The 26,269-nt window shown below is 42.8% G+C and overlaps 1 protein-coding gene across 3 annotated transcripts in view; it reads left to right on the top strand.

Moving 5' to 3' along the window:
- The window catches only part of mical3a (microtubule associated monooxygenase, calponin and LIM domain containing 3a), a 77,895-nt gene that overhangs the window by 39,596 nt on the left and 12,030 nt on the right, over nt 1-26,269 (top strand). The window contains exons 21-44 of one of the 3 annotated variants that reach the window (XM_037767093.1): nt 493-555; nt 746-850; nt 1,019-1,114; nt 1,536-1,649; nt 2,868-2,972; nt 4,131-4,238; nt 4,657-4,843; nt 5,581-5,675; nt 5,862-5,955; nt 8,629-8,824; nt 10,120-10,385; nt 10,714-10,806; nt 11,494-11,649; nt 13,751-13,825; nt 13,961-14,074; nt 14,154-14,233; nt 14,442-16,506; nt 16,610-16,704; nt 17,295-17,468; nt 19,524-19,574; nt 20,406-20,513; nt 23,777-23,870; nt 24,728-24,778; nt 25,826-25,876. In XM_037767093.1, coding sequence (XP_037623021.1) covers nt 493-555; nt 746-850; nt 1,019-1,114; nt 1,536-1,649; nt 2,868-2,972; nt 4,131-4,238; nt 4,657-4,843; nt 5,581-5,675; nt 5,862-5,955; nt 8,629-8,824; nt 10,120-10,385; nt 10,714-10,806; nt 11,494-11,649; nt 13,751-13,825; nt 13,961-14,074; nt 14,154-14,233; nt 14,442-16,506; nt 16,610-16,704; nt 17,295-17,468; nt 19,524-19,574; nt 20,406-20,513; nt 23,777-23,870; nt 24,728-24,778; nt 25,826-25,876 — 4,636 coding nt within the window. Of the gene's footprint in view, nt 1-492; nt 556-745; nt 1,115-1,535; nt 1,650-2,867; nt 2,973-4,130; nt 4,239-4,656; nt 4,844-5,580; nt 5,676-5,861; nt 5,956-8,628; nt 8,825-10,119; nt 10,386-10,713; nt 10,807-11,493; nt 11,650-13,750; nt 13,826-13,960; nt 14,075-14,153; nt 14,234-14,441; nt 16,507-16,609; nt 16,705-17,294; nt 17,469-19,523; nt 19,575-20,405; nt 20,514-23,776; nt 23,871-24,727; nt 24,779-25,825; nt 25,877-26,269 lie in introns of all 3 variants that reach the window. The other 2 variants (XM_037767092.1, XM_037767094.1) reach the window with 2 other exon arrangements.

Genomic DNA, 26,269 nt, shown 5'->3' with positions numbered 1-26,269 from the left:
CAGTCTGCCGTATCTGTCTGTCTGTGTCCGTCTATCTTTGCCACGAAACCATGGCAAACCCATCTAGTATCCCGTTACCCCCCACTTTCCTTTATTGTCCTCTAAAAGCATCCTCTCTAATTATGTGTGCAGTACCTCAGATTTGACCTCTGCAGTGTGTTGCGTAAATACAAAAACAAAACGCTGCATTTCCACAAATGAACTTTCCTAGAGAGGTTACAGTCTTGTTTACTTCCCGGACCCTGTGAGTGGGTAGTTATCAGAGGAGCTGCTTGTTTTCATGCTGAAGGGTATGTTGTTGGGATATGACAGCTTGAAAAACAAATGTAAGACTCAGGGGATCTTGGGGTAGCTCTAACTTATTGTCAGGCACTGTCAAGAGATTCTGCATTAACAAGCTGTTCTCCGACACGACAGTCAACAACCTGTTTATGCTCGATGCAAACCGAAGTGTTAATACAGTATGTGTGTCTGCTCATTTTTGCCTTCAAGAATTTGCGTAAAACTCCGGAGGAAGAGGAGCTCGAGTACTACGAGATGCCTCTGAAATACGGGGTAGAGTAAATGAGTGATTGCATGGATACGTGTTCAGATTGTCACTGCTGTTGTTCGCATTTTTTGATGAGATAATGGTTTAGTAGCTGTAAACGGACAAACAGTCCAATCAAAAAATTTGCTGTTGTAAGCATCAGCTTTTTAGCTGCACCCAAATCATCGTCAAGTCTCAATAGAGCTTCCTTGGCAGGTAGGGAAGCTGCCGGACCCAAGACCCATTCACATCCCTGGTATACAGGAGAGGGCTGACCGCCTAATCTCCAGGTTTAAGGGCAAACCTGACAGGCCGCCAAAGGTGAACACCATGCATGGACATTTTTTTGAGATTTCAGATATTGCGTCATCACGTTTTATTGGGTACATTTCTCAGCCTGCGCTGTATGTAAAGGACATGCTATTGGTGGTCGTATTCACAAGTCTAATGCCGTCTTTCAACCATTCCTCTTCCCCTCCCCCCCTGGAGCCTAAGAAAAAGCCGTCCCGTTTCTTCTTAGATCAGTGGCACTTGTCCCGGGACCTGACTGGTTCACCACTATCCTCTCCTCACTCTTCCAGAAAGGTTAGGTTTTGGTGCTGTGGACTGATACTCTCTAACACATCACTCCGTCAGAAATAACTACTTTTACCTTTCAAAAAGGAGATCTTACTTGCAGGCTCTCTCTCTCGAGCTTGCTCAGTCCGTGTTTATTTATCTCAAGCGGAGCCTGTTGTTTTAGCTAGGTATTTCTGCTAGATAGCTCCACTAACTGCAGGGCATTGCTTTCATCGTTTACCCACAAGGGCTTGCATTACTGCCTGAATTAAAAGGCTGACAGCTGGAACTATGAAAACAATGGCTTACAAACCATCGGAGGCCTTTACCGCAATGACAAGCTTTTTGGAAAGGAGATTGTTTTTGGAAACTACTAAAAAGGCAAAGAATAATAACATTCACCGCCTTGTGCATCCCTTTTGTGATTGAATCATCTATTTCTCTGCAGGAGCCAGAAAGGCCTCTGCACTCTGACGATGAAATGCCCTTATATGTGCTTAGTATTCAGGAGAGGGCTGAGCAACTTGCCTCTCAGTTTGAGGGCAAGCCAGCCGGACCACAGGTGAAATTTCCCTATTAACACAGAAAGCTGATTGTTAGTCTTATATTTCTACATGTTGATAAAGGAACACATGTTTTTGGGAGACTTGCCCTGTTGGTCAGCTTTACCTTTGACACCAAAGTCATCCATGTATCCTCAGCAGGTTGTTGGTACTGTTTAGGAGGTTACTTTAACTCGCTCACCAATTGTAACTATCCGTTTATGAAATGGAATTGCACACTTTAGGATCCTCCTAACCCTGGGAATATGCACAAACATTAATGGTTTCGCGCAACAAAAGTTATTCTGGCCAGTTATAAGCCACAGAACCGAGCATCGCCCAGTGCATATAAATAAAACATATTCCAACGATGTGAGCCACCAAATCACACTTCTGGATATTCTCTTACGAATGATTAAATTCGGAGTGAGCAAAAACTGATTTTTATTAAAAATGGCCTATGCAAAAGTAGCCGATTGTATGTATTAGATTGTATGTAAGTACAGTTTTGTAAAACCTAAGAAATCTCTGTAGTGCTAGCTGCCTTCTCTTACTCAACAACTTATGCGTTAGCATAGAACAAAAGAGAGAATGACATAACAGCTTAAATACACAACTAATTTTGACGTACAAGTGATTTTATTTGTCATTGGCTCATGTGTTGAGATAGGAATAATATTAAAAAGAAGAAATTTGAAGAACATGGAGGTTACATGACACTTGCAGGAAACAGCAAGTGTCAAAAGATAATACAAAACACTACACAGTGAATAAGATTCTAAAGCTGAAATGTAGTATATACAGTATACATTCAGATACAAAAATTGGACATTGGCCTCCAAAGATTAACAGGTGTCCACTAATGCTAAAACACATCGGTGGACGTAATGAGTGGCAAGCTGTCAAGGTCCTCCTAATGCGTAAGGATCGATATCATTAACTAACTTCTCTTTATATGGCCATTTGTCTTTTGCACATACTTTATACATTTACATTGAATGATTGACAGATGATAGATGAATAGACCGTTGATATAAATAATGACGGTCTAAGGTAGCTGTGTACGTTACCCTCCAAAAATGGTGGTGCTGACCAACAGGCTGCTCTCCAGACAAAATTTGGTCTTAAAGTTTTATTTCCAAAACTGGTGTGAAACAGTCATGTTCATATTAAGTTTCTAAATTGTAACATGAACATTTTTTAAACTTTTAACTACTCCTCTCTCCCTCCTTTTTGAGACACCTAAGAAAAAGCCCTCACGTTTTTTTATGGAACAATGGCACCTGGCCCGAGCCCAGTCTCCCCCTGATTCTCCCCCCTCCGCCTCTGACACCTTGAGACAGGTAGTCGCTTCACGCCTCGACGGGACGGAGTGTGGTGACGCTAACACACTGCACCTGCACGTGGTCTTTCAATACTGAGTTACACAAGTTGCTTAACACGACTGGAGCTCACCTGAGACTCGCTTTAAAAGCTGGCTGCTTGTTGTGAAATATTAAGAAACTCATTTGCAACTTGTTAATTGTTTTCTGTGTTTGTCGTGACTCGCATGTGGGTGAGTAGTCAGTCCTTTATGACTGTGACTCTATCTGGACAGATATCAAAAATAATGTTCTCAGTTGGCGCGCGATTGAACTCAATTATAACTCCCACAGTTATTTTGCCAGGGGAGTTCCTAGTAGGGGCTTTGGATTGGAAGAACAGCTTGGCAGCAAAAAAACTCATCTAGTTTAATTCCCATGTTTGACAAGCACAGTTCCAACTGTGGCGTGGTAACAACTTTTCAACGCAGCGGGACTACAAAGTGTGCTCAAATCTCATCCACAGTAATAGTTTGCATGGCGTAATACATACTGACCTCAATTCTTCCCCTATAGGAGATGCAAGAGCTTTTATTTTAGTTTGAATAGATTTAAACGCGTTCCTGGCGTAGATTAATTCAGGATTTAAACTAATGATGTATAATAACAAACCAGTTTGAATGGTTCCTTCCTGCATTTTCTTTTGTACATATATATTGTTTGATTAATAATGCGACGGTGCAGTAATGGTGCAGTGTGAGTGCCTCTGTGTGTGTGCATGTGAACGAAGAATGCATGGCAGTGATGCTACAGAAGCACAAGTCCATTTAGTAGCTGTCGTCTTTCAAAAATGCTGTGATACTTGATCTGTTTTTCTGATGTCCCAAATCCAATAATTCTCTTTGTTGGCAAATAAATGCCCCACGGAACATTAGCTATTTGAGCTATATTTGGTTTTGGGTGAAGTCAGGTGTGGCTGCCAGCCCAGGGCATCTAAATGCTTGATCAAGCATGGAAACATTGCTTTGTCATGTCTAAATGTCCTGTCAGACTACACTATCGTTTGTGAACACCTTCTGTGTTTAAGCTCTCCTCTTCCCACTTCTTCCACCTGTTTTTCATATTATCTTTCTTTTTCATCCATCATTTTCTAATGTTTGTTTTCCACCTGTCTTTTTTCCCCCGTAATGCTGTTGATAGCGCTATGTAAGGATGTACACAGGTGGAGTTAGCTCATTGGCTGAGCAGATAGCCAATCAGCTTCAGTCTCAGGATGATCCTAAACCTCAACCTGAGAAGAGGGATTTGGTAAGCATGCTAGCCCGGGCGTAGAAGGCATGTGGCTGCATCGATCAAAGCCTCACTTGCCAGAGAGTGTTGTGTCATACACTGATATGTTATTGGTACATCGATGTGTTCGTTTTCTGTCACAGTTTAACATTGATCCATCGCCCGCCCTGTACCTGTAGAGTGTGTGTTCGCTCCACAAGGAACTGCTGTTTGGGATACTGTTGTGTTGTGTGAGATCCCCATTCCCATTGACAAATAACCATTGACTTGCTCTATTGTAGTATTATCCTTGAGTTGTACAGTAGTTCAATACCCAACATACATCGACAGTGGCCTGGTGTGTGATTTCCACTAAATCGTTGATGTATTTAAGCCTCTCCTCTCCTCCTCCCCTCTCCTCTTCCTAAAAACTGATCAATGCTCTCTCCTTCCACAGGGCTCTCTCAGAAAAGAGTTCCCCGTCAACATCGGCGGCAGCGACGTGTGCTTCTTCTGCCGAAAGCGCGTGTACGTGATGGAGAGGCTGAGTGCAGAGGGGAAGTTCTTCCACCGCAGCTGCTTCAAGTGTGAATACTGTAACACCACGCTACGGCTGTCCTCCTACGCCTTCGATGTGGAGGACGGTAAGACTAACGTTAAGACAACTTTTTTCTTTCTTTTCTTTGTGATCGTACAGTTCCTAAACATCAACTGCAGCCAAAATGAACTTAAACGTGTCACCACATCAAACAAGTAAAGTAAAAAACAAATGCAAGCTCAGTCTTTTTATTTTTTAAAACCACTATCGGTGACTCTGGCGCCCTCGAGTGGTTGTATAAAGAAAACCAACCCAAAAAACATGCATACTTCCTGGAGACACTGAGAAGAATGAGCTGAAAGCAACACAGTCTGTACCAACTTTCCCAAGGCTTGTCTCATTTTTGTATAAACAAATGTATGCCACCAGAATAATTTAAAAGATGCTATAGCATATATATGAAATTCTTCTTCTGGCTTTTAACATATAAATCTAAACTTTAAAGACATTCACCTTACGTTACATTGCATTGAGCCGAGAGACGAATGCAGTCTCATGATTCCATGTTTCCCCTCCCTGGGAGCTGTCTATTGTGCTCAAAGACAGGCAGCAGATTGTTTATTGAGACAGAGTAGCTGTTTTTCGGAGTTAGCCGTGGGACTAACTAAACCCACTGACGATCTGAGCTGAGAGAAAGGAAGATCTTTTTGTTCTGAATTGCAAACACACAGTGTGCAAAAGAGATGAAGCCTATGGACTGTGTGAGGGGAAAAAAGCATTGTATATACAGTATTTATTTATGCATTGAATTTATATGTGCTGTCTGTCTCCTTTATCCTGCAGGGAAATTCTACTGCAAGCCCCACTACTGTTATCGTCTGTCTGGCTACGCTCAGAGAAAGAGACCTGCTCCCTCTCCGACTCCAATCACTGCTAAGGTACCTGCTTCTGTTTACTCGTTGAAATCCTGGTGGAAATCAGGATTGGCTGGCGTAATAATGAAGGAATTAATTGTTTAGTTTATCTTCAAAATGCAGTGCAAGGGCTAACACGTAGGGGAGGCTTGAGTAGGGGAGGATTGAGTAGGGGACTTTTTCTGTTGTTGACGTCATCTGTCTTCGCAGGAGAACCAGGCGCCCCAAACTCCCACGGCGACCGTGGATGCCCCCGGAAGGGCGACGGCAGCGGCAGCCCCCTCGGCCGACCTCCAGCCCTCAGGTACCCCACTTTCCTCTCTTGCTGCGGTCGCTGCGCCCTACCGTCTGGTCAGGGGCGTGGGAGTCCCGCTGCGTACCCTCCGCCGCACGCTCTCCTGGACCTGCCACCAGGTGGCGCACAACCCCCTAGGCTCTCCCTTCCTGTACACCTACTGCATCTACCTCTTCTGCTGTTTCACCATCAATGTCCTGCTCAACCTCCTCTAGCATGACTCTCTCGTCCCTCCTTTTTTTCCCCCTTCCTTTTCCTTACTTCCTTTGCCAACTAATGTCAGTGGGACTGTATAGATTTAGCTGACTGTGTTGAATCACTGAGCCTGCGGCGTGGTCATGTAAATCTTGTGATTCTCCGTCTCAGTGATTGATTTATTTCTTTTAAGATGCAGCATTCTTTCTGCCTCAGCCATTTTATGACTTGTGATCGGTCGAGGCAGCATCATTTTAAAATTGAATGGTGCATCTTAAATTAATTTATTTTTCTTGGCTTGTTAATTAAATAAGAGTTGGACAGAGTTCCTACTGGTCAGCTCTCCAGGCAGCAATATTAACAATTTGTAAACTCTCTTCCTGGCAGTAATGTGCCAGTGTTTTTACTTAAAACTTGGCATAAAGCAATACATTCATATAATCTAAGCGTGATTTTTGCCTGCCTGTGTTTTAATGAAGAGCCAAGCTTTATTCTGTTGTGATTGTAACCTCTAGTGGCCTGTGACTGCTTTCTTTTAGCTCTCTACCTCCTCCTGTGTGATGTGTTTCTTTTAGAGCCTGCTTTGTGATGTGTTCCTTTCTTTCTCTGTAAGCTGTTTTGCACCTACAGTATCCCTTTTACTGAAACTAACCATACTATGATGAAGTGCCTGTATCAGTGCTTTCTGTGAGCTTTACCTTTCCCCCTCCTATCAGAGCAGCTTAAAACTGAGCGCTCTACTAGTGCTTGAATTAGTGCCTGTGATTGGTTCTCTTGTGATTTTTCTTCTCGGCTGCCCTGTCCCCCCTGCATCCCTCAAATCCCTCAACCTCTCACCCACAACAGATCGCTGCTAAGATTCTCTTGCGTTTGCTTAATATAGTGCATCTTCGCTACATTAATTGAATTGCACATTATTGTTAAATATAATCAACAAGACTAGAGGGAGCTGAACAGAATAGGCTAGTAAGATTAACAGAAACAGAATAATTTGAATTTAAGTAAGTTAAGAAAGTGTAGGCCTGCTGCATTGTGTGGCAAGTGTAGTATTATAAATTGAAATAGTTACTTATAAATACTGAAGTTTATCCCTCTTTATTACATGGTTTTGTTCTGTTCTCGAATCTGATTGGTCAATCACGGCGTTCTACGGTCTGTTATTTCTTTATAACAGACCGTAGAACGGGATAATGTACAGCAAGCGGGTCACTGTTGTGAAATAAACCGTTTTGCCCTGTTGGGGTTTATTTCACAACAATGACCGGCTCACTGTACATTATCTCTTACAGACCACATGGTAATAGCAAGTCAAAGTGAGTTTTGAGAAATCTTTGTATTATTCATTTAGAGTATAACATTTCTTTTTCACAATTCTAAATATTTTAGTAATTCCCTTAATACAATTAATGATGTTTGTTATTTTAAATATTTAAGATGTATATATTGGAAAGCAGTGAAAATAGCATTTGTAAGGTCAAAGGTCGCTTTAACCTTTAATTTCAGGCTTGGTTTTGATGGAAAAGTGAACCATAAAATTTGAAATAATTGGGGAGTTTTCTTCACGGCTGTTTTGCATTTTCCGGCATGTCGCCTTGTTTTAGAGGGAAAAACAGGAAACTATTGCAGCAGTTTGACCACATTCCTCATCTACACACAATAACACATGCTACAGTATCAAATATCACACATTCATCGTCACACCTCTCCTTTTTTAGTGGGATTTACACTCAGGTCATTGACATTTTGTCCTAATTGGGGAGCAATTTAATTGAATCTCCGTTTAAGTAAGTTGAGGGTTGACAAGCTTAGTATAATGTGTAAAATATTTATTTGAATCCATTCCATTCATATTAACCAATATCAAATTCAATTTGAGACACATTTTTTGGAAAAATTAAAAGACAGTTTTAAGATTTGCTTCTCAGGATGGGAAAAAGGCAAGGCACCAACCTGATACTTATAACTGTAGTATGACAGAACTATTTTAGAGTGTTAAACTTATGTTGTGTTTGTTGATACTATTTGCTGTAGGAATATATTAATGCAATAAATTCAGTTATAGATCTTCAATTGGTGTGTCCTTGTCAGTTTGTCCTTAAGATACAAAGTTGCTTTGGTATAGAGGGGGTAAATGGGAATAATGTAACAACAAGTGTGTATGAAATGCACTAGTTACATTGTTGGATGTGTGATGGATTTGATGCTACTAGGCTGATACGTTCACATAATCACGGTAGTTTTCACAAAAGGTGATAAAGTGGATTTGTTTTGGTCCAGTTCATTTGCACAGACAGATAAATACAGTTCAGTCAGCCCTGCATGGCTCCTGCACTGCAGAGAGTTATGTTGTCCTTTCTACTTTTGAACCCATCTCATTCTCCGTTGCATTTCTTTGTGCTCTTTCTCTTCTTACCTTCCACCCACCGCCCACCCGGATGTCATCATTCCACCTGCGGTCTCCACCTTACGCTCGACCGACAACCCCAGTACCGGAGGTCAACGGCCTGCAGGAGCCCAGCCTAGCAAAGCGTCTGCGGGGAACTCCCGAGCGCATCGAGTTGGAGAACTACCGTCTGTCCCTGCAGAGGGAGGAGGAGCTGGAGGAGGTGCCTGAGGAGACGCTGGCAGAACACAACCTCAGCAGTGTGCTGGACAAGGCCACAGACGTTGACCTGGGCTCCAGGTAAGAGCAAAAAACATTAAGATAGGCACTTTTTAAATGTTGTTGAATGTCTGAAGCATGCTGAATTTTTGGTTTCCTAATTAGCTGAAATTCTGTTACTGATTGTTGCAGCTGATTGTTTTCTAGACGGCCAAAGTCACAAAAACAATCCTCATCATTTCTGTGTGGATTTCTTTAAACCAAGTATCAAGTTGAGTGATAAAGAAACATTCTGTGATATACAGTAAACAACTCCCTCCACTAGCTGCAGCTAACGGACATTTTCAATATTGATTAATCTACTGACTCTTCTATTGATTAATCATTAGGTCTATAGAATGTCAGTAAATAGCAGAAATGTCCATCATAAGTTCCCAGAGTACACGGATGTCTTAAAATGTCTTGTGTTATAACCATAGACTGTATATATAGATGGACGACGCGTCTCCTCTCCACTTCCTCCCACTGTACAAAAGTGAAGCCAAAACATCTGTATACAGGAGCTGCCGTCTTGAGATTTGGAGAAACAATACTGCACATATCCAGTGGGCCGCATACCTCGGAAGTAAACCTGGAAGATAGAAAAAACATTTTGGCGTATGCCGAGCAATTGTCACTGGAATGAATAGGCGCCATCCTGGGGTCTGGTATCCAGTTCTTAAAATACATCCATGGAGCTGTCATGTCGTTTATCTTTATGTACAGTCTGTGTCTGACCAACAGGCCAAAACCCAAAGATATTCACTCATAGAAGAAGACAAATACCAGAAAATATTCACGTTTAAGGAGCTCCTGCACACTGTATGTATTTGGATAGCTACGTTTCAGTCAAGCGTGCTTCATCAGACAGGGAATAAATCCACCATAAGCGCTGACCGAGAGAATTTTTGTTCTTCTCTCTGTCTGATTATATATTGTTTAGGACTAGTTAGAATAGAAAAATATATCACTTTGTGATGCACTTTTTTTTAAATATATATATATATATATATATATATATATATATATATATATATATATATACACATATATATACATATACATATAATTGAATGCATTTGACAGATTTAAAGTTCGATAAATTTAACAAAAATAAATATGGAAAATCATTTTTAGCTTCAACGCCTAATAAAAGAAAAGTTTGCAGGAGCACCTATTGAAAGTACAAATTCTTGCAGTCCTACAGAAAATGGATAGTCAGAGTGACAGAACAACAAGTTGAAGTTCATTCCTTCTTTGACATTTACACGTTGTCTGTTTTTCCCTCCCATTTGTTCTAACACTTTACCGGGACTCCTCCTGTGTTTTCCCAACAGTAGCTCCGAGTCCGACATGGAGGAGGAGGATGAGCAGGAGGATCAGGACCAGGAGGAGGTGGAACAGCAGCTTCTCAGCCCCTCAGACCTTGGTGGTGTTCCCTGGAAGGAGGCGGTAGAGCTCCACGCCAAACTGAGGGGCGATGAGGAGGACGAGGGCGAGGCCCTGCTGGCCGACGCAGTCAGCCGAGACGGGGAAGTAGATGAAGACGACGAAGAGGACGAGGAGGAATATGAGGAGGAAGATGACGAGGAGTCGAGCGATGGTAAATTAGTTTTTCGCTCTCGGTGTGATTTCAGCGAGGTTCCTGTGAAGACTGGAAATGTAGTTTGTCTCCTTTGGTGTATGTTAACATTCTGTCTAGTCTCCATTTGACCTGTACAGAACTCCACTTGCTTTTTATCCAAATCTGTTTCATGTGAAGTGTCACTGTCTCAAACATTGTTCTCCTCATTCCCTCTTGCTTCTTTCCACCTTTTCCATCCCCTCTTCTTCATTACTTCCCCCCCCTATGTCCACTGTGTTTCGGTGTGTATCTGTATGTATTTTATTTTGTTCTGTGTTGTTTGGCCTCTGTCTCCGCCTGCTGGCAGAGGGGGATTACTGCCCCTGGGATAGAGAGCTCCAGTCAGGCCTTTGGCTGGAGAAGCACCTCACAGATGAAGATGATGTTGGTACATTTAAAGGTAGCAGCAGAACTGCCTGTGGATGCGTTTGCAGTTACTTTGAGCGTGATATTTATAATCCTGGCTGGTTTGGGTTTCTTTTTCAAGGATTTCTACGATAAGAGTGTGGCTTTTGTCTTTGTTTTTTGGTTTTGTTGTTTGCAGTTGTGTTTTTAAAATTATTTTTGTGTTCATAAGTGTGTTTCTCTTTTAAAGACTTACCGTGAGTCTGATCCCATTTAACCTGCTGTTAACCTGTTTAATACCTCCGTTTTGTATATTGCTTTAATACACTAATCTGAGAGAGATTTTTTTGTTCCCCCCCTAGGCGCTGCTATGTTGTTTTAGTACTGAGTGGCAGAATTCTGTTCAACAAATGGATATTTCATTTTTTAACCTCATATCTTTGAAGCTCATGTTTATGGTTTGACTTTTTTTGCAGTCTAGTGCATGCAGCCTCCCTCTACCCGGCCTCTCTGATGATTTTTTGTTGTTATTGCCACTGTATTCTAACTGTCTCTCTGTCTTCTCTCTTTCATTTGTGTCCTGTCTTTTCCCTTCTTCTGTTTCTCTTCTTCTACTACTACATTTCCTACCCAACTGCCTTTATCTCTCTTTACCCGTCTCTGATTTCTTGGTTCGCTCACAACTTCACCACAACTCCAAAAACACAACAACACTACACCGAACGCTGACACCCTCATTTAGCCAGGAACCTACTGATCCAGCAAGTCCTGCAGCCTGTGGATCCCCAGGCCATCCCAGGTTTGGTGAGAACACACCTGGACTCTGAGGGAGACAAGGAGGGCCAGCCGGCCTCCCAACTCTCCCAACCCTCTGAGCTCACGCAGCCCTCCTCCACAGGTAACCCACCCAGAGGAGCTGAGCACCTGGAGAGGTTTTGCTGGGCGAGTCCCATGCTGTAACCCCGTTAAGGATCAGGGTGTGTCATTTCACTGGTGTGGCTGCTGCTGTTCTGTTTTGTATGTCTGTGTCTGCAACAGGAGGAGCCGCCTCCCCCCCAACTAACCCACCTGTTGTTTATAATCGTCTCTGATTTTGTACTTTTTTGTCACCTTTTTTTTTTCTTTGCAATGTCTAATTTTGTGTTCAATCTTTTAATTTGTCATTTAGAGTCTCTGGGGGTGAACGAAATGTTCTTCAACCGCATCCCAGCGCACCACATAACCCCCTTTGTCGATTCTTTTGAGTTTGTTCGGCTTTGTTCTTTTGTGTTCTGCTATGTTCTTTCCCATGTGTCTAATTACTTTGCTGTTATTTCCCTGCCATCTATCCCTCGTTGTTCTGTGTCATCTTGGTTTGAACGTAGCCCCCGCCCACACAACCGCCCGACACGAGGCAGTGAGAGTCTGGTTGGAGTCCATGTCTGGAGGTAGCACAGACTTATAAGGGATGACGACATCCCGTCTCAGACTCTTACTCTATCTGTCTTATCGGCTGGCCTTTTCCTGGAGCATGCGGAAAACACGTTCAGACGCCAGTAAACTCACAAGCATGCGCGCTGTAAGGCTGTCGCTCTCAAGAGTTCTGCTCTCTTGGGGTCAGATTCCACTTCCCAACCTCTGATCCTACCCTTTCAACTTCCAAAAAAAGATGTATTTTCGCCTTACTCACATAGTATATTGTACTGCAGTGTAATGTATTCCAGAGACAGATGAGCCACCAGGGCTTGAAAACAATTAAAGGGATAGTTCTGGTGTTTTGAAGTGGGGTTGTATGAGGTACTTATCCATAGTCAGTGTATTCCCTACAGTAGATGACCATCAGCACACCCCCAGTGAGCTTTTCTTTTAGGTGGCTAAAATATGTTTTGCTGCCGGCTCCGTCCACAACAGTACATTGCTTTGGTCCTGTGTTGTTATTCCTGTCTGCTTCTCCAAACCGGGGGCGTGCCGATCGCCATCTACTGTAGGTAATACACTGACTATGGATGAGTACCTCATATAACCCCACTTCGAAACACCGGAACCGTCCCTTTAACACCACAGTGTTTCTTGCCCTGATGGGTAATAATGTGTGAAGTATTTCATCTGGAATCTGCCATTACTGTTATTACATTTTTTGGACTAACCCATTAATGACACTTCTACTTGCACAAAGTTCAGATACTGAGGCTGTTGAGGTATTTTATCAACTTTTTAATAGCTTGCCTGAATGTAATGAGAGTCCTACACATATATTTGGACTCATAGGCAGCACTTGTGTTCTGGGTTAAAAGCTTAGTTAAGATCTCCTTGTGCTCAGACAGATCCACTAGAGTCAGGTGTTTGTTCAGTATGTGCCGGTGTGCACCCACATGGACAAAGGCCTATCTACTGCATTTAGTAGAAATGATGGTTAATGTTTTGCTATTATTCTAAAACTGCATGAATTAACTGCGGGGTATTTTTACGTTTCAGTTTTTTGTTTTAAACATAGTCCCTCCCACCAGATTTAGTTTAAATGAGGGATTATTGCTCGTCACTTAACCGATGTCATTAACATTTTGGTTGTGCTTTTGCTTGGTTTAAATGTCGTCCATTTGCTCATTTAAAAATGGATAGCTGCATGTATATATTCACTAATGCTTCTCTGTTGCCAACCTTTGTTCATATTTATTGACTGACCTATCTGATTTCAATGGTACGCAGAACTAATGTAAAAAACATTCCTTTTAAAACTGTCCTCAGAACAAAATGGATTTTGGTTTTGAAGCCTTTTCATCCTCTTTTCAATTTTTAGTTTTTTTTTCTTATAACTGCACACCGCTCTCTTGATAGATTTTTTTATTAAGAAATCTTTGAACTCTGGTGGTCTTTTTTTTTTTTAAACATTTAGCCTGAAGCGAGAGTTTCTGAGAAGAGTTCAGTTGAGGTTAGGAAGTTAAAAAGGATTCCCGCTCTGTTATTGTCGGAAGAGAGAATGTGTCACCGAGTTGACTCTCGCCTTTTCTTTGTCACGCCAGAGGCCTGTGAGGATGACGATTTGGAAGCAGAAGCAGACAGTCCCGATATGGAGCCCGGTACAGAGATGGATCAGGGTGAGCAGTCATAAAAAATAATAATGAATCCAACAATTCTTTCACAACATTTGTGGTTCACAAAAAAATATAAATTATTAACACTTTCAAGCTGTTTAACAATTTAATATTTAATGTTTAATATTTAAATTCCAGACGACATCCCTTCAGATGCAGAAGCTGAGGCTCGTTTGCATCAGTCAGAGTGTCCTGACGTGTTTCCTGAAGAAGACAAGAAATCAGAAAGTCTGAGAATGGCCTCCAGCATTGGTACATGTCCCTAATAATTCCTCTAAATTGATCACCCAGAATTATTTTTACATGAACAAAAATCTTTTTTTGCATTCAGAACCATCCAGCATCAGCCCTATGCAGAAAGAAGATGTTGTTCTCTCCCCACTCAAACCATCTCCAGAGCCTGAATCAAAGGTGAGATAATTCCTTTGACTAGGGCTTTCAAAGTTAAAAGTGATAACGTTTTTTAACCTCTGACCTCAAGCTTTGTGAATGAAAATGGGTTCTATGGATACCCATGAGTCTCCCCTTTACAGAAATGCCCATTTTATGATAATCACATGCAGTTTGGGGCAAGTCATAGTCTTTAAGTGTATCCTGATCTTCTGTGTTTCTTTTCCAGATAACTCTGGTGAAGCCTCCTGGCGCCCGCTTTTTCACAGAACCGTTCATACCTGACGAAAGGAAGCCCGAGAGGACAACTCCATCTCCTTCTCCGGCCGCCAAGAGCCCACTGAGCCCTTCACCTGCTCCAGTCCAGGATCCTTCCTCTGTCCCTTCTCCTACTCTTGCTGCTGCTTCCCCCGTCAATGTCCCTGCCTCATCTCCCCTCGGTTCACTCACCAGATCACCCATCAGCTCTCCAGTCAAACCCGCCATTGAGTCGCCTGTCAGATCACCCATCACATCTCTTGTCAAGTCCCCTGTCGTTTCCCCCATCTGTTCCCAGCCCACCCCCCTACCAGAGACATGCACCCCTAAAACTCCTGTCTACCCTCACCGCTCTATTTGCCCTCTCACGGGCAACCCCCTCTCCCCGATTTGTGCTCAGCCGTTGCCCTGCCAGGAACCCTCGTCGCCCCTCACCTCTGACTCTCCCGTCAGAACTCAGCCTGTCCCCGGGGTCACCTCCACGCCCATGACCATAACGGACAGGGGCACGCCTGAGCCCTCAGAGTCCTTAGACTCCTCAACAGATGAAACTCCATCTAAAAAGACAGATATCATTGAGGAGTTTTGGTTAAAGAGTGCTGAGATCAGGAAGAGCCTCGGTCTGACCCCTTTGGACCGTAGTAGTAAAATCTTAGAGAAGAGTGTTATTATGACTCCAGTGCAGGACTCCACCCCCATCAAGATGCAGTCTCCAGATGTGCCGGAGGAGCAGAAGCCTGCCTTTACTGGCCGCGCCGTTATTCGCAGACTCAACATCACCCTGGAGGGTCAGGTCATCACCCCCATTGCTCCCGCCGAACCTAAGAGTAATGGCTCTGATAAGAGGGACTTCAGCAGCAGCTCCGGCTTGGGCTTGAACGGGAGCATGGCCACGAGCCACACAGCAAACAGCGACAGCTACAACACGTCCGACTCCGCCATGCTCACCCCGCCCTCCAGCCCGCCGCCACCCGTGCCTGCTAATCAGTCTCCGGCCGTGTTCAGGCAGCAGAGACACCAGGTGTCCTGGAGCAACGGGACAGAAAAACCTCCACCTGAGCGCGCCAAAGAGCCGGCAAAAATCAAGAGTCCCGTTCCTGCACCGAGGACCCAGCTGAGCCCCATTTCTGCACCCAAACCCGCACCCAGGAAAGTCACCTCGCCTCAGGCAGAACCAGAAACAGCTCCGGTGGTCGTCATGAGGGAGAAGAAGAAGCCGCGGCCGCAGGAGGTGAGGAAGTCGTTTGTGGAGACGGTGGAGGAGATTCCGTTTGCTGATGACGTGGAGGACACCTATGACGAGCGGACACCAGAAACGAGCATGAACAGGTACTATACGCCACCCACCAGCAAGCCCAACCGGGACAGACCTCCCCTGCATCTGGCTCTAGCAATGGAAAACGGTAAACCCAATATCCCTGTAAACCAAGCCTTTAAGACCCAGAGGGCAACTCAATTCTCCCCGGAGGCCAAGGAGCTCGCTGAGGAGAGAATGAAGGCCAGAGAGAAGTCAATCAAGAGCCAGGCTCTGAAAGACGCCATGGCCAAGCAGCTGAACAAAATGAAAGAATCTGACATAGGCAAGGGTGCCTCACCTAAAGTGGCCGGGATCGCTAACCCAGACGTCGTCGGAAAAAGCAAAAAGTCAGCGGGATCTCCGAAAACATCAGCCGTGAAAGCCCTGGAGTCGAAGAAGGCAGAGACAATACCCGAGCGTTTCTTCAGCAGCAACAAAAGCCTGGACAGCTCGGTGGCCTCGTCTGACGGTTCCTCCGCGAGCAAGAGCAAGAAACGAAGTTCCCTCTTCTCGCCGCGCAAGAACAAGAAGGAGAAAAAAGCCAAGAACGACAGCAGCAGGCTCTCCGGCACTGACGAGACGCCGCCCAAACACAAGTCGCTGTGGAAGGCCGTCTTCTCAGGGTACAAGAAGGACAAGAAGAAGAAGGACGACAAATCCTGTCCGAGCACGCCATCCTCGAGCTCCACCACTCAGGAGTCTGGGAAGAAGAAAACTTCATCTCCTGGGAGATCATCAGGTAAAAAAAAAAGGATCCAGTGCAGTTTCTGAATGTGATACTTGTTTTGTGATATTTCTAGATGATATATTTCTACTGTCTTTTGCTTTTTTGTTTGCCACAGACTTGAAATCACGGAGAAACTTGAGCTTCTCCGAGGACTCAGACCTGTCCTGTGACGATGTTCTGGAGAGGTCCTCCCAGAAGTCAAAGGCAGATGTAAGTAACAATAGACGCCGCTGGATATGGCACTTCTTCGCCATGAGGTATTTAGACGCGTTTAGCCTCGCAAAGCCAGCCTGTGCTCATTTTTGCCGAGACGTTTTTAGTCTGCAAAACATCTGCTGACAATCAGTGGAGACCAGCTGCTCAGAGCCAGTCGGCAGACTCCAGGGAGCGGTTTCGATGGGAACGTGACTCACCAACACCTCTCGAAAATTCTCAACCTTTTGAGCAGTTTTTTGGTGTTGGTGTTGTAGATGTAATGAAGCATGATATCATATTTATCAACTCCGATTTATTCCGAAGCTGATTTTGGTGGATAATTTGAAATCAGACAGTGCAGCCTCTTTTTTTGCCAATTTGAAAATTGGACAAAAACAACGTCTCTCAAGCAGGTGGTGTGTTCATCCAGTTACAACACAAGCTATTCCTGCCATGTATGCCTGTTCAGCCTTCCCAGACCCGAGTGAATGAAATGACATTTGCAGACAGGCTTGGCGAGGCTACACGTCACCATCTATTGCATCCATTTCTGTTTTACTTCCTTTAAAAAAAGAAATCCTTTAAATAATTTCTTCCACTCCTAGCAGCACATGGACATCTTTGACCTAGTATCAGGCATGCAGCAGGAAGCGATTAAGGAGGAGAAACTGGAGAAGGAGAGAAGGAGGGAGTTAAAGGAAAGAAAGAGGGTGAAAGAGAGGCATAAGAAAAGAGAGCGGGAAAAAGAGGTTGATGGAGAAAAGGCGAAAGACGATGAGGTATTGTGCAGAAGGGGGTTAAATGATTTTGAATTTCATCTATACATAATTTTGTTAGGAGGCAAATATTTATTACAAAATATTCTAGTAAGTTCACAAAGCCTGAATGTGACTTTTAGGCTGACCTCAAATGAATATTTAATACTTTAGTCATCCCTTTCCAAAGCAATGTTAGAATAAAGAAAGTGTTTTTTATCATGATTTGTTCTGAGATCACCTGAGGGCAAAAATCCACATTATTTTCAAGGTCTTCCGCGCCACAATATGACAGGTTGAATACCTGTCATAATGATATCCGTTAGCAAAATTGCTAAATGAGTGAACTCTTCAAAAGACCGGATTCATTAAATATGCAAGTGGCATATTAGGACTATGCATAAATTCAGCACACAATACCCACATTTCTATCACATGAGTTTTTCTATTGGAATCCATTTGCATTTATTATGTCGGGCTGAAATTCAAAATGATTGTCTCCCACTGCTGCCCAGTCTATATGTGTGTGTGTACGTGTTTCTCGTGGTTTAGATAGACACAGTCGAATTCAGGGCCAGAGGCATGAATTCATTAACCATTGTAAGCACATTTTTAAAAAAAAAGACACGCTCCCATTTTGTTTTCTTCTCTTTGACCACATACATGAAGAATCGACATTTTGTTCATTCTTCAACAATAATGATCTGAACTCTGACTTTATGCAGCTCCAGTAACGGAAGGTTAAAGCCGTGTCATGCCTGCCAGGCCGTGTTGAATTCAATAAGGAATCAAGTAGACTAGTCCCTAGTGACTGTTGTGGTTATAGTTTTCCAGATCTGTGAGTGTGTTAGATTGTGTAGACTGAAAATAACAGACCTGTCTTGCTTCTTCATGGTAAGACGGGTCTCCAAAAATCCTTGGACTTAAGCCCCGTTTCCACCGCAGAAACTTTACCCCGGAACTAAGAACCTTTTGAGGAACTCATTGCATTTCGACCGCAGGGAACAGGGTCAAAATTAAGTTCTCGGTGGCATTTTTTACCCCAAAAAAGCCCTGCTCGGGGGGGGTAGTACTTTCAGAAAGTACCGGAACTTTCAGGGTTGAGTTTGCAGGGATGACCGTCGCTGACTGGTCAAACACACACACAGCACTGCTGCTTCAACTGTACCACTTCATTCATAAAACATGAAGTATTCTAGTATCGATTAATGACGAGAGGAGAGAATCTCTTTGTTTGATGACATTAAAAGTAAAGTTAGGATCTGCTGTCGGCTTCCCGACTCATTTAAAAAAAGAAAGAAAAAGAGAGAGAGAGAGATCGCAAGTGAGCTGAGAGGGCGAGCGGTGAAAGAGAGAGAGACGTAGTGCGGCGGTACTGTGAATGAGAGAGAAAACACTTATTTTCTGATTGTTTCACGGCGTTAACGTTCTAAAGCACAAATGGATACCACTCAAACTCTCAACAGATGATTTACTGTGGAGACAGACGCTCTTACTTTCATTTTCCTCTGCTACATTTCATTCATTACATCCAATGTGCATCAGTAAATACATGCACCGGTAAATATCGTTCAACGTGTTTTTTAGATGAAACAGGCGGGCACACTGAGCTGCAGGCTGCAGAGTGTGTTTACTGCTGCGACCACCAGCAGCCCTCGCCACGTCATGTTGCTTTTTGATCCGTCAACGGGCTAATTTGCCTAATCTTCGCAAGTCTTTAGTGGAAACGTGGACAACAGTGGGCTGAAGGAACCTTTTACTTACATGAAATGTAGTTCCAGGGACTACAAGTCTCGGGAACTTTTGGTGGAAACCCGGCTTTAGAATCTAGATAATCTGTGTGATTTGTAATTCATGTTGTGTTCGACTAATTTCTAATTAACAGAGATGTGTAAATTGTTGCTGCACCTTGCCATTTTTGTGTTGGTGTGGGATATTAACATTGCCTGATTTAATTGTACCAGCTAAATTATTAGTTTTTGTTTTATTTTGACCAATTTAACATAATCATTAACCCATTTAATCATATCATCTGTATCATGTTTGTTTTCCTCCCTTTTTTGTTGTGTCTTCCCCAAGTCTGTTTATGTCCCTCACGCACTGGCGTTCAAGAGATCGTACGCCACAAAGGTAGTATTACATACGTTCCCATTGATAACCCCACCCCCATCCCCCCCCACCCCAGCGCATGTGCCAGTGTACTGTCATAACACCTCATGTGCATCTGGCCTAAAACTAACCGTCCTTTCTGGAAGCATGTGGCGGGCGGGGCCGCGGCGCCGCCTACTCAACTCACTGCTGGTTATCCACTCTGTCAAAACATGACTTTTCCAAAAGCGCTCACCTTTTCTGGTCACAGTGATACCTCTGCATCTCTTGATATATCAGGGGCTGTTCCTCTCTGACTGGTATGATATTAACCTGCCTATCTGTCCACTGTGGCACTGTTTTTACTCCGGTCTGCATACTGGAATAACTTTGACGTTTTTTCCTTCAGTGCTATTCTCTCTTTCTGCTGATTCACGCCAGCTTTTTATGTCCACTTATGTCGGCTAATAGGGGAAAGAGCCCTGCTTATTGACGCACTATAATCCCCATTTATTACGGAAGATTTCATAATGAGAAGGATTATAAATGTGAGCTGCAGAGAAGTTATTATGTGTCACATTGTGTTCCAAATAGTTATCATACCTTGAAATAGCAATGTAAAGGCCTAGAAAAAGCCTGTAGAGAGTGTGTACTGTGTAGATAGATACCGTGGAGTGACATTTTAAATATCCCAAGCTAGATTACATTGTGCTAGCCGATGTTGCCTCTCGCCTTCTACAAGATGTAATCAGTGTTTCCTCCTCCACTCCTGTTCAGTTTGTCTGAAGGGCCAGGGCCCCATGGAGTCACCTCCACGGATTAGCAGCTTGTGAGTGACACTTCTCTGACCCCGTATTTTTGTTATTACGCCAGAAAACCTACACAGAGGAAGAGCTGAATGCCAAGCTGACGCGGAGGGTCCAGAAAGCTGCACGACGACAAGCCAAGCAGGAGGAACTCAAGAGGCTGCACAGAGCCCAGGTAACCAACCCTCTGACTTTTCCTCCATCACAGCCGTGAGCTGGACATTTGTGGTTTGGAGTGAAATGTCTCTGCAAATATTGAGCGGATTGCCAGGATTAGATGGTACATTTTTAAATGGACTTGCATTTATATAGCGCTTTTCTCGTCTTCCGACCACTATTAGAGCCATTTGATTCATCACAATATGTCCTACTGCAATTTTTTAAATCGCAGTAGGCGCAATATTTGTTAAAGGCGAAATGTGCGTCAAAATACCATTTTAAATTCAGTATTGTTGTGCTGCAGAGATGCCCTGACCTACATCATATTCTACAGACTTAAGAAAAATAAGTAAAAAATCACACCATAATCATTTTAACATGTCTACAATGAAAATGAGAATAATGATGTAAAAATGATCATCCCTCTAATATTGCAAAACATATCGCAATTGCAATATCAGTCAAAATAATCGCAATTACATTTTTTTTTTTCAAAATCGTGCTGTCCTACTTTGGATGAATTGTAATAAGTTTAGTGATTCCCCTAACTTTTCACCTAACACAATCATCGGGACAACATTTCAGTTTGTTCAATACTTTGGTTTTTGACGAAAAACTTCCCCATCATCTGTACTTTGTGTTTAGTGTGGATTAGCAAACGATAGCAAGCTGACATGCTAAACTAAGATGGTGAACACTTAGTAAACATTATACCTGCATGTTAGCATATTCATTGTGAGCATGTTAGTATGCTGATTAGGGCTGTGTATTGGCAAGGATGTTGCAATACAATATTTATCATGATCCAGGGGTTACGATTCAGTATATCGCGATGTATTGCGATACTGTAAGCAAGGCGATATATTGCGATTTATTAAATCTAATTTCAGGAAAGCTGTCATAGTATGAAGAACACACCACCATAGGCATAAAATCTGGGTAAAAAAAGTTTACTTTTATTTATGCACTCAGAACAGTGGGATCTGCATTCATCAAAGTCCCTGTAACATCCAACATCACAGCACTACTTTTTGTGCAATCTGATCCACTGTCTACCACAAATCTTTGGATGTAAACTATTAATTAGATATCTATACATTGTTTTTGAGAATCAATACAGTATCACAAAACACAATATCGCGATACTGAAGTGTATTGATATTTTCTGACACCCCTAATGCTGATGTAAGCATTTAGCTCAAAGCACCACTGTGCCTAAGGAGCACAGCCTCACAGAGCTGCTAACATGGCTGTAGACTCTTGGCTGCAATCTTGTTCTGACGTCACGTTGAAAGTAGGTTTCATTCATTCTTTTTTTGTTGGTTGAATAGCTCTTTCAAACAGTGGGAAACAGGGTGTTTTCATAGAGCCATTATTCATGTCATGCATGTCAAACAATTTAATAATGAAGTGGCTTATGTGTATGTCTGTAGTGTTTGTGTGGTATACGAGAGATAGGCTACATACGTATTGTAGTCACTGATACTTAGTGTTGTCCTCCTGTTGTTTTTTACCTACCATATGGTCACTCTTATGTGACTCAACTCTCTTAAGGTGCGGCCAAATTCACCCTTTGGTTAGGAAATCTGCTGTGATTGATGTTGTAACTCTTCAGCCAGGCTTCCAGTCCGCTGACTCAGCACTAAGCCACAGCTAAAGTCTCTGCTCCTGGTGCCGTGGTTAGCTGGCCTAAATCTTGTTTCCTTTTAGTGGCTATTTGCAGAACCCAAACTGCGTCTCTCTTGTATAGCTCCTCTTGCTGCGTGGCACTGATAAAGTTCAGTGCTGACAGAGGAAGTTAGAGTCTAAGGGAGAAAAAAAAACAACTTTTAAATGTGCTAAAATTGATATTCAGAGCATTAAAATAGCAGCAAACAACCATTTGCCTCTCAGTGGCTCTCTGTTGAGAGGCAAATAGGCTCTGTTTATGCATCTCTCATTCTACCCACTTTATCCATGTCGAACCAATTGTCATTAATCAAATCATACTCAATTATATTCACCTAAAATATCATTTGATTTGGACCACATCTCAAGCATCTACTGTATTAAATCTAACTATAAAGCAAGGAATCTCTGTGTGTATGTTGGTGGGTATGTCCTGCTTCGGATATCTCGAGAACCGTCCATCCGATCTACTTCACACTTGGCGGGTGTATTGCTGAGGACCCAAGGACGTGCATTGTCAAAGTTGTTGCAATTTGGACACAAAACGCATTCGATATTAATAAACTTTAAATAAACAAGCTGGATATACTAACATCACAACTGAACACTTCTTCACTTCCCTGGAGTCAACGAGCGATGGGCAGTTCTCGACAACGTTGCAAGCAGCACTTCCAGGAACCGAGCAATCGGCCCATTCGCTCCGAACGGCCACGCACTGAACGTGCAATACACTAGTACCATTAAACCTGGGATACAAAAGGCAATTTTCCTTGTCACCAAAGGGGTCTCTGTGAGCTAAATTTGCCAATAGGTCAGTTAAAGACATGCAAAACCCATTTGAACTAGTTTGAACAGGTTTTACATGGATCTCTCAAAGATATCATCTTCACTTAGTGCCAAATTAGTATTTCTGGCAGATAATAGCCAAGAGTAACTGATGATGACAGAGAATGACAGCAATAATTCAGCATTTTAATTACTGAAGTACGTAGAAGTAGTGGTAGTGGAATTTTGACTCGTCGTACTCGTACCTGCTGCTTCACCTGCCTCTGTGGCCTTTGCCTCCAATAACAGAGCCCTTAACAAGAGATATTCATTGACAGGTCCTCCACCTCTTTTGAGACTTGCCACTCATCCAGACTCTCCACTTGGAAGTTATTTCAATTGAAATGTTTGTGTCAAGGTCAGACACTTGGGGGTCCAAGGTTGGGGTGAACCAGGCTGCATGCCCCTCTATCATTGCCCCCTAATCCCTGCCACTGTGAGTAACAAGTGAGAGTGTGGTGTGGGCCAATCTAGGGAGGACTATAAAATATTAATCATCTTTGGCGAAGATCATGAAATAATATTTGCCCATCAGAACAGGCTCATGTACTTGTAGACATCAATTAGCAGTGCTCCCGCTGTGCCTTGAAACATTTATTTTTAATGAGGGTAAACTGTTGTTAGAGGTAACCTCTGCCGCCGCCTCCCTCAGAAACTGGTGGCACAAATCAGTTGTAATTAGCGGTAGATGTTATTATTCTGTGCACCCATGTGAGATAACTGTTTTGTAATGTACTGTGTTAATGCATTCCATTAATAACGTGACTCTCCTGCTTGTCTGTTCAGATCATTCAGAGACAGTTGGAGCAGGTGGAGGAGAAGCAGAGGCAGCTGGAGGAGAGAGGCGTCGCTGTGGAGAAAGCTCTGAGAGGAGAAGCAGGTAACACCTTGTCACTTTATACCTTCATACATTTTTTAATTTTTTTAAATCAATCTGGCCATCCCATGTGGCGTGGTGTATCAGTAATGCTACTGCAGATAGACACGGGTGTAGTGAGTTTCATAGCACGTAGAGCTCTCTTATTATTAACATTTTACAAGTGATTTACTGGATGTATGACAATTAAATCTTGTTTTTGCGTCAGCCCCGGCTATGTGAGACCACGTTTTATCTTTATATGATGTGAGTTCAGCCTTTTCCAGCACTCTAAAGGGAATAATAATAATTTAGATGATTAGGATGATGTAACCGAGGACACCGCATTACCTCAGAAAAGCTGTCCCTCTGCGATCATTTAGATCGGGCTGAAATCATTGTCTCCATTTACAATTTATGCAGTGGTACTGAAGCAGATATTTCCAGCGCCTAGATTTGTGTGCAGAAAGACACATTTGTTTCTCCAAAGTAATAAACCCAAATTGGTCTGGACAAGGGACTATCACAGACAATACATTTCTGAGATGAAGAATGCATTATGTGTTAGCGCGGGCAGTTGTCTAAGAGTGTGAGGCATGAATAGTGCTCAGTAGCAATAACACATTATTTACGTGATGTCAGTTTTGTATGCGAGGAAGGCGCTGAGGTTGTCCTTTATAGAGCTGACAGCGTATTCCATCCTAATTTACTTTATGGTGACAGAAGCTTTTATTATGCTAATGCATGCACGTAGGATGCATTGAAACATTTCTTTAAATCCGGCCATTTCCCCACCAACCGAATAACTATTTACTTTTCCCATGAGCTGTGCCAATTGTTTGAGTATGTTTTAACTTGTGTACTACTCTACTCTCTTAAAGGATTGTATAAAGGTACTTATACGTTACCCAAACAGCACAAAAGAAGATCAGGTATTAGATTTATTGTAGTTCCCTCTTTTTTATTTTTTTATTAATGCCATGTGACACTGTTATGTTAGGCTCCATCTGTGGTGACACACTGCAACATTTCTCCATCTCTGAACATGTCGTCCGTTCACATAACGTGTCCGCCATCGTCAGCATGCGATCAGGAGAATGTGTGTCCCGACATAGATTTGTGTTTGCTCATTCTGGATGTGTCTTTGTCTCCTTCACTGCCTCTCAATGAGGAGAGTTTCTGTACTCCGATCAAGACTCGGATCACGTTACATTCTATAAATGGCAATCAGAATGCAAGAAATCAAATATAAATTGGTTCTCGGGCTGACAATTTCTTTATTACAATATTTTCTGCAAATGTTTGCTGTGGCTGAGCGGCTTGATACAGATGTTTTTTTGAGATATTATCTATTATCTTTTTTTTTTATTGTGGCGAGTAACAGCAATCCAGAGCTGTTTGTGACTTTGTCTCAAAGATCTCACTTAACACTCAGCTGCTCTTTCAGTCTGAAATAATTAGGTATTAAATCATTAAATTACTGTAATCGAACATTGGCCGCACATGGATTGGATAGTACATAACTTGAGAAAATGAAAGCTTTTTCTCGCTGTTTGAATGAACTACATCTTTGTCAAATGAAATGCACGCAATACAAAAAAGAAAATTGATATCCTCTACATGTCAGCACGCAGCACATTACAAGAGGCTTTGTGTGATATCAAGCAGACTGAGCCAGTAAACAGCAATACAGCAAATCTATGTTGCAGCCCCTTATTATTTTTGGAAAATGCCATGTAGTATTGCTCAGCCCGACTGCATTATGCACCGTGGTGAGTACTGATGGACTCTCTTTGTTCTGAGTGTTGCTGCAGTGTGTGTGTGTGTGTGTGTGTGTGTGTGTGTGTGTGTGTGCGTAAGAACTATTTGCAAGAACATGCATGACTTGCTGTTGTTGGAGCATTTTGTGTGTGTTAGTGTGCCCAGTTTGGGGCTGTGTGAAATAACTCCTATCTCTAATATATCCCCTGTCATTGTAGACTATTGGGGAGATTCTAATTACAGTGAAATCCTGGACTTGCATCTGGGCGGTATGTATTTCAAATCTGTCGCTTTAAACTAACCTAATGGCTAACCCAATCTGTCCTACACCCTCCTCTGTTTTTACTACTGTACTTGAGCTTTGTACTCCTCATATGTACCTTGATTGGCTGGCTGGCAGGCTTTTAGCCTCATTGCAATACTTTCTGCTCCTTATAGCTCCCCCGCCTCCCTACTCCATCCTCCCTCCACCCGCAATGGGTTTGTAGTTCAGACACTCTTTACATCAAACAGAGATCAGACACTTGTCCTCGTGCTATCCTCTTAAGATCGTCTTTGATCTCTGTAAACTCATAAATGATGAATGAATGAAACTTTTATTTGTCACTCTTCAGCACGCAGAGACTGTATAATACAATCTGCTGCAGAGACACAAACAGCGG

This window comes from Sebastes umbrosus, chromosome 4 (genome assembly GCF_015220745.1).
Source record: "Sebastes umbrosus isolate fSebUmb1 chromosome 4, fSebUmb1.pri, whole genome shotgun sequence".
Taxonomy (NCBI): Eukaryota; Metazoa; Chordata; class Actinopteri; order Perciformes; family Sebastidae; genus Sebastes; species Sebastes umbrosus.
The sequence above is the reverse complement of the archived record's forward strand: the minus strand, read 5'-3'. Positions and strand labels throughout refer to the sequence as shown.